This window comes from Anolis sagrei, chromosome 1 (genome assembly GCF_037176765.1).
Source record: "Anolis sagrei isolate rAnoSag1 chromosome 1, rAnoSag1.mat, whole genome shotgun sequence".
NCBI lineage: Eukaryota > Metazoa > Chordata > Lepidosauria > Squamata > Dactyloidae > Anolis > Anolis sagrei.
In genome coordinates, this window is record NC_090021.1 from 94778570 (window position 1) to 94792368 (window position 13799).

Here is a 13799-nt window from a genome sequence, read left to right on the forward strand (position 1 = left end):
CTGGAAATTATATCTTGATACATACTTAATGTTAATTGTGAATGAATTCACTTTGGTTTGTTAGTTGGGCTTTGCTTTTCTACACAAGTAATTTTAAGCATAGTGTTAAAAATGTTCAGACAACGATCCATTTATGTAAGAACAAATAGTCTTCCACGCAAATGTAAACCAACCATTACAATGATGAAAATAATGACAACAGATATCATTAGGGGGTTTATCACATAAAGCTCTTTTCCTGCCTTACAAGTGTTGTTTCGTAAAATGGTATTCAACTGAAATTGTTCTCTCTCCCAGAGCACCTTGGGAACTATTCTGGGATTACAATATCCATTTGTGTGAAAAAATTATCTCACATAACATTTGGGACTGCCCACCCATCCCTTCCTCCAGGACATTAACCTTTTCCCCAGTTTGGCACACACACACGTATACACACACACACAGAGCCCCCTCCACATTATACATGAAAATAATATTAACTTTTTGAAAGCATTTTTTTTTTGGTAGGGGACTTCTTAATTGTGATGGATCAGACTTCTCAGACACAACTAATTGGTGGCAAAGGAAAGGCAGCAACAATAAAGAAACAGCAATAAAGAGACAGAAAGTAGATGAAATGAATGCAATTTAAAACTGTAAGGCTCTTTTAGCTTTTCCTCTTACATTTCCAGGTGAGTGTTTTTGTGTATGACATGTGTGTATGTGAGTGTATGAGAGAGAAAAAGTTGATGTGGCCTTGGTTGTGTGGAGTTTTTGATAGCAACTCTCTTCATGTCTCATCACAGACCATGCTAGCTGGCTCCAATGGGAGTTCAGTTCAGCAATACGAGAGGGCCACGTGGTCCTTGTCTAAGAGCAAAACAGTCTTCCCCAACCAATAAAAAGGGGGTAGGTGGGTGGGAGACGTAGGGGGTAACATGCTGAATCTTAACTGGCTAGTTCAATGTAATGCTGAATCTTAACTGGCTAGTTCAGTGTAATCTTGACACTGCCACCAAACAGGCCTTTTTCTCTCCCCATCTGATTTCATGGTTCAAGCAGACTTTGTGCTGCTGATAATAAGGGTCATTCAGGATTTCATGGATGTGGATGGTTCCTGGGATAACTTGGTTTTAAGACCTTTATGGCCAACATCAGCACTTTAAATTGAGTCCAATCAACCAGTGCATGATTTGGAATAGAAGTGGATAATACGGTTCTCATAATGCATAAAAAAAACAAAACGCTGGCACTCATTGTCCTTATCACACTATGTATATTGTTATCATGCTATGATTCCACTTTAACTGCCATGGCAACATTCTGTGGAATCCAGAGTTTTGTAGTTCAGCGAGGCCCAAGAGCTATTGGTTGGAGAATTCTAAATGTTTTCCTCTAAACTGCAAATCTCAAAGCAGTTACAGTGGAATAATAGTGCTATAATAGTGGAGTGTGATAAAGCTCCCAGTTGTTTATCTTTGAAGTACAGATGGCATTGGGAACCACAGTATCATCCCATTAATGTTAGTTTTTCTGCTTCCTCCTGGCTAAAATTTATTTAACAGATATAGTATATTAGGCACCAACACTTACTCATTTTGGCACCAAACTTGCTCCAAGATTTTTATCAAGATTCCTTCGGCTGACAACTATAAATGTTTGCCTCTGTTTAGCTTAGCAGATAAATGCTATAAATGCCTGGCTTTGTTTGGTTCCATGGTCTCTCTTTCTCTCTCTCTCTCTCTCTCTCTCCCCCCCCCCCCCCCCCACTTCCCCATTGCCGAAACCTTCCTTTAACTGAGGTTGAAGGGACACATTGGCTTTGACAGGTTCTGCTATGTGTCATGTTCTTGCCCTCACCACATGGCTCTTTCACTTGACTGGAGCAAGTGCCTTGGGTATTGTATATAGTCTTTTGTGCTGTCATTCTCTTCATCATATAAGCATATCAAAAGTTACATCCCATCAGCATTCAAACAACAAGATATGCCATCTGAAGCCATAGGAAAAGTGTTCCAGGCAACGCTGAAGCCACTGAGATGTATTATGCTAATAAGGCTTGGTATGGTTGCCATATCGGGGATAATTTTCTTTTATTATCACATTGGGTAGCTGTTTCCACCAGCACACTTGATGTTCTGCTTTTATACAAATTACACTCATTTTGCCTGGTAGCCATTTTTGATAGATTTGAATCATTTTGCTCCAGCTGACAGATTTCCAGTGTTAACTTGTCCATAGATATGTGGCAGTATATTAATTAAAAGTAAAACCAGTACTCAATTAAAAAGTAAATTCAAATGTCCCCATGGGCTTATACTAACTTGTGAACTTCCACGTTGAGTACATAGAAGTAACAAGATGTAGAGGTCAATCACTGCATTGTCTAGAGAGGGAATTCCCAGAATTACACTGAATCCCAAAACAGGAATTCTATTGTCTTTGTTTGGCAAAAAAGGACCAACTAAGATTGATGTCCAATCCCACATATTCTAAAGCCCTGAATCACTCTACAGTTTCCTACTGACAGCTCTCATTTCCATTATGTCAGTGAAGAAAAGGGTTAGAACTCCATTGGATGATCATTTTAGTGCACTGGTTTTATTTGTATTGAAGAGGATTGGAGGCATGGTATGCTAGAATGTCAACTGGAAAGACGGTGAGTGGGTGGCATGGATGGCTGATTGTAATACAGATGCTTGGATACTAAAATACATTAACAAAACTCATGGAGAAAAAGATTTGTGTTCCCTCTTCCTCTGTAGACCCTTGTGCTTTCTGTAAAACTTCTCTAAAAGCTCAAAGGAAATGGAGGAACTGTTCTGAATAATATTGAATTGGATGCTGCAGGCCATTGATGCTGTTTTTCCACCCTGGCCAAATTCTTGGAGGAATATGTAGTAGTTGATGTTATGTGCCTTCAAGCTGACACATGGCAGCCCTATCATAAGGTTTTCTTGGCAAGATTTATTCAGAGGAAGTTTGCCATTGCTTTCCTTACAGGCTTCTTTTTATCCAAGGTCACCCAGTATTGGAGTTCATCCTGTGATTATGTCTAATGATCAGGGTACTCTGGATGATGGATGTGACAATGAGGCTCATGTATCTAATGATGAGGTTCATGCGTCTAATTATGAGGTTGTTCTAGATGCAGAGTATAACAATGTGGTTCATGTTCAAAGTGACTTTTCTGATGGGAATGTTCCTGAAGGGTCTGGGGATGATGGTCTGTTCCCAGGGTCTGAATTGCTACAAGAGGAATCTTAACGCCTTGAGTCTGGGAAAGGCTTGCCACCTGCCCCAGGTGCAGAAATCAATGAGCCAGTGAACAGGAGGAGTGTTTTCAGTGAGCAAAGGAAAACAAACCAGGCTCTCAGGTGCTCTGCCAGAGTGCAACAGAGGTTAACAGGAGATTCAAGACTGAAAAGGAATCCCTTCTTGGCTGCTTAGGATGTAAAGTAGATAAGAGGGGGAAAGGGATAAAAGTGTCAAGTACAGATTCTGTAGCCAGACGAAGCAACGTTGGGAGTTAGGTCAAGATCTTGTTTCAGTTTCTTGGATGCCTTGCCTTTGTTTGATTCCTGTATTAAGTGCTTTGTTATTCATGTTGGAGTACATTGTTTGATTCTTAATCAGTTCTTTGAGGTTTTGCTTGGAAGTTCCAGTATTTTTCATGAACTCTATTGGACTATTTTCTGGCATTACCTGTTTCTATCTACCATTTCTACCTATTTGGACTTATCTTTTACTGTGGATTACCTTACCGCAACTGCTTTGAGACATCTTCAATAAACTGCTTGCTATTTTACTTGGCTGTGTGGTGTTTGAAGTCAGAGGGTTTCCTGGCCTGGAGTGCAACACCCAGTGGGTTTCCATGGCTGAACAGAGATTCAAGCCCTACTCATCCAGAGTCCTACTCCCACACTAAAACCATTACAATCACACTGACCATGGTGGTTGCAGTCCTGCAGGGTCTAGGTCTTGTGTGCATGTGTGTGTTCTTGTATGCACTGTTGTTTTCCAAAACCTTTCTTTCAGGGCCAAAGTGTTACTCAGTTTCCCCCTTATTGTTTTATTGTTGTAGTTTGATATCAGGACTGTTGTTGGATACCCCTCCCCTTGAGATAATTTCCTTTCAGCAGGGACTGAATTTCTTAAAACCTTATTTTGCAAATACCTGTAGAGCATATAAACAACTAGAACTGGAGGATACCCCTATGTCATGAACTGAATCCTAGCCACTGTGTTCAAGCAAATATTGAGCATACAGCTGGAGGACATCAATCAGGAGAACACTTCTGTAATGACCTCATCATATGGGACTAGATTCAGCAGCAAATGCCGATATAGCCCTGGTCACCCACGGAACCAACTGGCTTCCATCAAATGACTTTGTGCCATCTTCATGTGTGCAGAGGGGCAAAACTGGTGTGCCATTGCCACCCTGACATCCCGTGTTGCCCAGTCTATGGGCGAAAGCCACACATGCTCCATGCTTCTCCCCATGTGATTGCCCTCCTGGCAAGGCGGATGATGTGAGGCGTGGGGTGCTGGATTCCCACTAGCCATCTGATGAGGTGGTAGGATAATGCCCCAGTAAATGTATGACCAAACCCAGCTTTCTGAAGAGTTAGGGCTTCTACAAAATAAATGAAGTGGCTGGAATGTTGACCATTTTAATGTGAATCCCAGAAAAAAAGTTTATTGAAGAGCAAAATGCAGTGGATTTAAATAGCTGTTAACTTATTATTGCTTTTTAATGCGCGCACACACATTACTCACATGAATAGTTGGCAAGAGCATGCAAAATTCAAGGCAAAGACATGCTTTTTGTAGCTAGCAAGCCCTAGATTCATAGACAATGGGATCATTTCACCTCCTGATTTATTGTGTTCTGTAAACTCTATGTCAGATTCAAATTAGGACTTCTAACATGCAATTTTCTCCTCCATTGCTTTTGATTGTCTTCTTGAAAAGTCTCTTTATACCAGAAAGGTTATTTTCCTGCTTTGTATACTTACGCTTTTATTACAGAAAGGTATTAAAATATTATTATGTAGAAAAAAGAAACAAAAGCTTTAAAAACCCTCCTGAATTTTTAAAAGCTGATGTTTTAAACATGAGAGAAACTCTCTGGAGCTTTCAGAGTTGCCCTATCTTGAACTTTAATCCAAGCCAGAGTTTCTCAAACTGTGCTCCTCCAGATGTTTTGAACTTCAACTCCCACAATTTATAACAGCTGATAAACTGGCTGGGAGCTGAAGTCCAAAACACCTGGAAGAGCAGTTTGAAAAACATTGGTCCAAGCCTTTCAAACTTTCAATTGTTTTAGTTGGAAAAAAAATAACTTGTTTAACAAGTTTAAGCTTACATGATAGGCTGGAAGTCCCTGGATGTCATGTGGAGTCATCCAGAAGTGAGCTCTGGTCCATTTTGGGGCTTCTGGGCAGTGTAGAAAAGCCCTACAATCAGTAGGGAGAGAGAGAGAAAAATCTCAAATTAGACTATATTGTGATTACATGCCTTCTAACATTTCACATATGAAAACCAGAGCACTTGTTGCTGAGCAACATCATGATGAAGTCAAAATGGCAAAAGTTGTTGACGAGAAAGAAAACACCAGCTTGAATGAGGCCTACTGGGAAGGGCATAGCTGAATGCAAATTACTTTTGCATTTTCAACTCAATTTGCAGCAAAGGACGTAAAACAGATGATTAAGTGGTGTCATCTACCAAAGTGAGACAGTTAGAAATTATCAACTATTGGTGATAAGCAGATAATTTTTCAGTTTTGAAACCCACCTGCAATGAGACAACAGGAAACAATAAAAGGATAAGGAAAAGATGCAGCCCATGGGTTTAGACTGACATGGATGTATGATAGCAGGGAAATGAAATGGATGAGTTAATGTAAAGGCATCTTGTCATGGCAAACAGGGTGGCTTCTTCTGTGTCCGCTTGCAAACTCTGTACATATAAACTGTGAAATACTCACAATGTCTTCCTTCCTTCCTTCCTTCCTTCCTTCCTTCCATCCTTCCTTCCTTCCTTCCTTCCTTCCTTGTTGTTTGCAAGGATTACAACAGGTAAGCTTTTCTAGGAAATACAAAAAGGAGTTAATTGTAAAAATCCCCTACCCCCAATCAATGATGACAACAGTGGATGCATTGTGGAATATATGTGCAGACACTTTTGCTCCACCACCATACACACAGTTCAAGTACCCAAGCTTCAGCAATGTGAAATACTTCTCTTCTGACAACTATTCATTGTGGGCTCTACACACTATGCTAAGAATGGCATTTGAGAGGGGGTTAGGTGGGCGGGAAAGGTGTTGCGGAACATGTAGATTTCAGACAATTGACTTTTAAAATGTCCCTTTTCATGTTATCTGTCACCATATTACTTTCTAATGGGTAATAAATAGGGGCATAAATTTTGTTGTCAGGCAGTGACAGGAAACTGATGGGGAAAATAAGATGAAATACAGTATGTGGCTTTCCGTGTAGGCATTTGATAGTGGTCCCTACTTTGTGTTTAGAAGTGCACACTGTTTATCAATTTTGTAATGTCACCCTTGAAAAATGATCCCCTATAAAATTAGAAATGGCACTTTTCATGGTAGGGGACAGACACTTAGTTTGGACAACATGAGAAACCAGGGAAATGCAGGAACTCCAGCTTGTCATATCCTTGCCATTCACAGTGGGAATGGGTAACAAACCTCAAACAGTACTCCACAGATTACTTCATTGTCTCAAAGTGGACATCTTTTCCCTATCAAACTAGAGAAACAAGTCTAAACCTAGTTTGTTAGGAAACAAGCAAATGAGAAAGGAAAATATGGTTACCTCAAGATCTGCTCTTACTGCAAATGAGAGAAATAGGAAGCATTTACCAGAATGATTCTTGTAATCAATAAGCCAGGTTCTAGGAGATTCCTGACTTATTTTGTCCATATTAGCCCACTGAATTAAAAATAAATCTCTTGGTAGAATATAGCTTCCTCCAGGAATCACTGTGGCTAATCATTTGCCATCACCTGAGCCCCATTAAGGGGAGCAATTTTTCCTCCCAGCAGAATGGCAATTTATGGAATATATAAGTTAAAACAACATTTCTCAACCTGGAGGTCAGGACCCCTGAGGGGTTGTGAGGGGTTGTCAGAGGGGTCAGCAAAGACCATCAGAAAACACAGTATTTTCTGTTGGTCATAGGAGTTCTGTATGGGAAGTTTGGCCCAATTCTGTTATTGGTGAGGTTCCAAATGCTCTTTGATTGAAGGTGAACTATAAATCCCACAACTACAGCTCCCCAATGTCAAGGTCTATTTTCTCCAAACTCTACCACATTTGGGCATAGTTTGGTCCAGATCCAAATCAACCCCCCCCCCCCCACTCCACCAGTATTCAAATTTGGGTGTATCAGGTATTTGTGCCAATTTGATTCAGTGAATGAAAATACATCCTGCATATCAGATATTTACGTTATGATTCATAACAATAGCAAAATTACAGTTATGAAGAAGCAACGAAAATAATGTTATGGCTGGGGGTCACCACAACACGAGGAACTGTATTAAGGGGTTGTGGCATTAGGAAGCTTGAGAACCACTACATTAGAACAATATTAGCATTGCAGTAAGGTTATGACTTAGGTTTTAGTCTGAGCTTTAAAGCAGCTATCCAAAGTGCTGAACCTAGCAACATACCTTAGGTGAGTATGTTTTCTGTTTTGCAGAGGTGCTCTACCAAATGGTAAAAGATATCTGCTGGTCACATATTGTTTTTTCTCACTCATGCATATTGCATTAAGCATACTTTGATGTGAGATAAGTCTTTGAAAAACAAAAGTAATCTTAATTTACAAATCTAATAACTGAAGCATGTAACTTTGAGCAAATGTCTTTGAGAAGGCAAATGGGTTAATTGGAGGAAATGTAATTTCCTTTAATATTGAACTTGACTCTCAGGGAAATGAAAAGTACTATGAGATTCCTTGGGATGCAGCTTAGTCCCCATGTTAAAGATGGACTGCTTCAGAGGAGGAGCTGACAAAGACTTGTGGTATATGGAAACTGATAGTTGCCATTCCAACAATACTGAATCATACTCTATCATTTCATTGTGTGAGCCTTACCCTTCTTTAAAAAAATGTAATTTCAAGTTACTACAATGAAACATAAGCCAATCCAATAACATCAGATCATATGTAATAAAGTATTTACAAGTCCTCCCAGGTAGCCCCTTGTATTAGATTCCAATGCTTTGTAATTTAATGTATCATAGCTTCGCAGAGATCAGTGTGAGAGATTGGATGTGAAAGTCATCTGGGTTTCTTTTGCATATGAAAAAAATATGTATCATATTGCATAAAAGTTACCATTATATCTATCTTCATTTTTAAAGATTGTATCTATGAAGTATGCTTTTCCATAAGGACTAGAGATTGTCTCTGTACTGTGAAATGGATGAGACATTTCCAATTTTGCCCAAGAATCAGTCTTGCCACTAGGTGCTCAAACTAATCATATCCACTATAAACATTTTAATATCTGTAAATAGAGACAAAACATTTAAAACAAGAGATGCTTATTTCTATATTTTGGCTAGTGCTCACATGGATTTTGGTGGACAGATTTTGCCAGAACTGGAAGACTAGAGAGAGAGAGAGAGAGAGAAAGAACACTTATATGTACAATTTCCCACATCCCCAGCACTCCTCTGCAGTTGTCTTACTGAAATAATTTAGCATGACAGATATTAAGTACCATCCATTCCCAAGTTCAAGACTACATTCTCTCTGTTTAGAAAAAAAATAATTAATTGGCCTCATTTTACAAATCATGCTTCAGGCACTTAAATGAAAGTACGTAGTGTTTACTCCAATAACATGAATATGTCTCCAAGAGCAAAACAGCTTGAACATATTCAGCAAGCCTTTCCTTGAGATAATGATGATGGTCAGAATCCTATATGGGAGTTATGCCTCATATGTAAGTGAACTTACATATGCAGGAATAAGAACCGGGCAGTCCCATCATGTCTGAATGAAGTAGATTAGTGGTTCCAAGCCTTTGCTCCTCCAGTTATTTTGGACTCTGAATCCCAATAATCCTATCAATCTTACCAGATGTTAGGAACTGTGGGAGCAGAAGTCCAAAACCCTGGGAACCACTGCAGCAGACAAATGCTGTTGTGGTACCATGTAGGGGAGCCAGCAAAGCGACTGAAATACATCAATCCTGTTTTGTATGATGGCACTGGCTAGGGAGCGTCAATGTGCCTAGTTAGAGTCCAAGGCTCATCGGCACACTATTAACAGTGCCCTCCTACTGCCATTACCACTCTGAAAAAAATCCTTATGCACAGTGAATGGACAAGAAGAAGGTCAAACCAGTCTATACTCCAGAAAATAATGCCCAATTGCTCACTGGAGGGAAGGATATTATAGGCAAAGATGAAGTACTTTGGCCACATAATGAGAAGACAGGAAAGCTTGGAGAAGAAAATGATGCTGGGGAAAATGGATGGAAAAATTGGATGGAAGAGGGGCCGACCAAGGGCAAGATGGATGGATGGTATCTTTGAAGTGACTGGCTTGACCTTGAAGGAGCTGGGGGCGGCCACAGCCAACAGGGAACTCTGGCAAGAGCTGACCCATGTGGTCATGAAGACTCAGAAGTGACCAAATGAATAAACAACAGAAGCACAGTGAATGAATATGGGCCTAAGGCATGAAGATGGTTCTAGCGATGGACTTACCATGGTTATTAAAAATGGGAGATAAAACTTCCAGCTCTCTTTGCAAGAGAGTGGAGGGGTGAGCAACATGAAGCTTGTACACATCAGTCTAAATCAGTCATGGGAAAACTTTGGCCCTCCAAGTGTTTTGGACTTCAATTCCTACAATTCCTAACATCTGGTAGTTGAAGTCCAAAACATCTGGAGGGCCAAAGTTTGCCCATGCCTGCTCTAAATCATAGTTTAGTATTACACATGAATGGAAAGAAAGGGAATGGGAGATACCTTTGTCTCTTTCTACACCTCACTTTTTGATTTTTGACTAGAGGGGCATAGAATATGATATAGTCTGGGATTGATTGTGATGGATATAGATTACCTCTATGGGCTCATAGAGCACTATAAGCAGCAACTTGGGTTCTTTTGAAGCTCATGTGTTTTATTTTTAGAGTGTGCAGGGCCAAAACTTGTTTTGGAAGCTGTGTTTTGCAGTTCTTGCACACCCACTTCCTCACAATAGTGCTTCACCTTGAACTGTCAAAATCTACTACCTTTAAACCACTGAAATATTCTGTTTATTGTTGCTTTCCGTTTAGTATAGTGTTCAGAGATTGCTCTTCTTTTATGTCCAGTCTGTGTATAAGAGAGCTTCTGGAGAACAGCATTTCATTTTCAAAAATGTGACAGGAGCTGCATGTAGTTTTTCTGTACCATCATTATTTTTGCCATTTGCCATAAATAGGAAAGAGAATTAATTGCTTTTTGAATATTTTAAGCTGAATGTGGAATTCACTTTCACAAATGTTAGAAGTTCGGTCAATTCTGTGATGTAGCTTTTAACCTGAGAAGAAAGGAGATCAAATATCTCGTGCGAACTATGAAATAACTAATTGACATTTGATTACAGGAACATTCACTTTCCTAGCCAGAAATAATGACACCCAGACAGAGGCAAAATGAGGGCATTGCCCCCATCAAATAAGAATTATGCCATTCTCTGTGAAATTTCCTTTCAGTATTCAAGGTTCTGGCACTAAAATAACTAAAAATTTCAGCTTTGGGGGCATACAAAAAAAAGAAGAAGCAAGCTATCAAGGGAATGCAAACAGAGAATATGAGAGTTCTGGTTGTGAATTATTTTCAGTGTCTTACTTTCTGCAATGCTAGAGCTGAAGGAAAGCTTTATTTTGTAGGAACCAAAGTAAAATTGTATTTGTGTGGACTATTTTTTAGTTCGAGTTTTTTTCATGTCAGGAGTGACTTGAGAAACTGCAAGTCGCTTCTGGTGTGAGAGAATTGGCCATCTGCAAGGATTTTGCCCAGGGCACTCCCAAATGTGTTACCTTCCTGTAGGAGGTTTCTCTCATGTCCCAACATGGAAAACTGGAGCTGACAGACAGGAGCTCACTCCACTCCCCAGATTCAAACTGTGGCCCTCCAGTTGTTTTGGACTTCAACTCCCATAATTTCTAACAGCTGATAAGTTAGCTGAGATTTCTGGGAGTTGAAGTTCCAACACCTGGAGGGCTGAAGTTTGCCCATGCTTGCACTAGAGGCTATATAAATATATGTTCTGGATTTAAATCAGATTGAAGTGGGAACTTTAGAAGGAATCTTAAATCCCAATGTTCATAGGGTTTGGGGTCTTGTTAACTTCCAATGTATATACTTAATAAGCTATATAGTGGGCCCTTGGGATCTACTGAGGGTTTGGTTCCAGGACCTCCTATGGATACCAGATTCCATAGATGTGCAAGTTCTATTCTATACCCTGGTATAGAAAAGTGGTGTCAGATGAAATGGCAAAATCAAGGTTTGCTTTTGGGAAGCTTTATTTTGGAATGTTTTCAAGCCATTGATAGTTGAATCCTGTGAATACAGATTCTATGGATATATCGAGGGCTAACTGATAGCACCTACAAAAGGTAAAGGTTTCCCCTGACATTAAGTCTAGTCATGTCTGACTCTGGGTGGTGGTGCTCATCTCCACTTCCAAGCCGAAGAGCTGGTGTTGTCCGTACACACCTCCAAGGGCATGTGGTCAGCATGACTACATGCTGTTACCTTTCCACAGAAGCAGTACCTATTGATCTGCTCACATTTGCATGCTTTCAAACTGCTAGGTTGGCAGAAGCTGGGGCTAACAGCAGGAGCTCATCCCGCTCCCTGGATTTGAACTGCCAACCTTTCAGTCAGCAAGTTCAGCAGCTCAGTGGTTTAACCCACTGTGCCACCAGGGAGCCCTTACCATGACGTAAATAACTATTGAATGAATCGCACAAATCTTTGCACCTTACAGCATAAAATGTTGATGCATAATGCATATTCTATTTTCATATGACACATTAATGGGTCTACAAAGAATGTAATACTATAGCAATTTGCTGAAGTGTGGGAGCTCAAAGAGCTCAGAGATGTAGTATAATAGAACTGATTCTGTATGTGTTTTCATTACTTAAATTGGTTCTCTCTTCCAGCTGAAAACTCGTGTTCTAATGACTCCTTTAGCAATCTCCCCACCAAGAAGCACACCAGAACCCGATATTAGTTCAATCCCACAGGATGCAGCTACAATACCCAATTCAGCAGCCCCACAAGCCCTCACAGGTAAGTGGAACTGATAATCCCTCAAAATGGGGATTTTTTTTTTTGTAAAGAAATATGCATTTACTTAGAGGGTTTTGCTCCCATCCTTCACAACTTCCCATGGTAATGTTACAAAAGCAAGTTTTATCTTTTACAATGCAGTGTCTTATTGTTCAGTTTAATTTATCCATTTGATTCCTGCAAATCTATCCAGATTTCTTTTTTCTTTCTCCTTTCCAGTCTGAATTTCATTTAAACGTTACCTATGCTATATAGGGTAAAGTAGCACCTCTGCACACATAAAGAAAACACATACTGAATTAGGAAACTTCATGTTCTGTCCCATTTCATATTACCTTTGTCACCAGATCTTTGTAATGCTGTTTGTGTTCCTCGTTCATGCTTGTAATGGTTTTCTCCTGTTTGTTTGTATGGCCTTTTGATGGCTTGAAGTGCTATGTAATGCTAAGTATTATTGCCATTATAGTCCTATTTACTCAGAATAGATTGCCATGAGTCCTTTTATTGTTCTGCCTGAGCGGCTGCTAACACTTCAGGCACTAGATATTCATTATGGCGATGCGAACGGTACATTATCCTGAACACAGCCATCATCTACGTCCTTCGCTCTCTTATAATTTCTTTTGTCACCTATCTGATTTCTGTCACAGGGTAACGCTATATGTCCTGAGCGATGACAACTCTGGCACGCTTTCAGCCAGCAATAATAATGTGTCTTATTTTAGACTGATTTAGACCATGTCTGTGATAAGCAAACAAACACACTCAACAGCAAGCCCCAGAAATGTAGTATCTCTGTTACCCCTCTTTTTTCAAAAAGGAGATCAGTTCTGATATTAAACAATGGTGCTATAAAGCATTTCCATAATTGTCCATCAACATGTAAAAAGCTAGATCGATGTGGCAATGTCCTCTATTGAAAATTTAAGCATGGAGGATGTGGAATGTAAGGCAGACGTAAGGAAAATCTCTTAACTTTTGTGTGTGTGCGTGTGTGTCAGGAGTGGCTTGAGAAACTACAAGTCCCTTCTGGTGTGAGAGAATTGGCCGTTTGCAAGGATGTTGCCCGGGATGGATGTTGTTTTGATGTTTTATCATCCTTGTAGGAGACCCTGGTTGTGCAATGGGTTAAACCTTTAAGTCGGTAGGACTGAAGACTGACAGGTTGCAGGTTTGAATCTGGGGAGAGTGTGGATGAGCTCCCTCTGTCAGCTCCCCATGTGGGGACATGAGAGTAGCCTCCCACAAGGATGATAAAACATCTCTTAAGCTGGCTCCTGTGAAGAATAAAGGAGCATCAAAGATGAGCTAACAAATAACAACAAGATCAAAAGGGCACTTACTCAACAGGAGTCCAATCTTGACTTTTACTTGAGAGCTTCATTTTAATACACTCTTAGAAATGTGGACTCCTAGAATTATCTTTTTTATAATTGAACACCCATGAATGCGGCCTTGTGATTCTCC

General features: G+C 40.0%; 1 protein-coding gene across 1 annotated transcript in view; it reads left to right on the forward strand.

Moving 5' to 3' along the window:
• The window catches only part of SCML4 (Scm polycomb group protein like 4), a 110662-nt gene that overhangs the window by 64212 nt on the left and 32651 nt on the right, over positions 1-13799 (forward strand). Inside the window, exon 3 of the mRNA XM_060753127.2 lies at positions 12203-12332. Coding sequence (XP_060609110.1) covers positions 12203-12332 — 130 coding nt within the window. The remainder of the gene's footprint in view (positions 1-12202; positions 12333-13799) is intronic.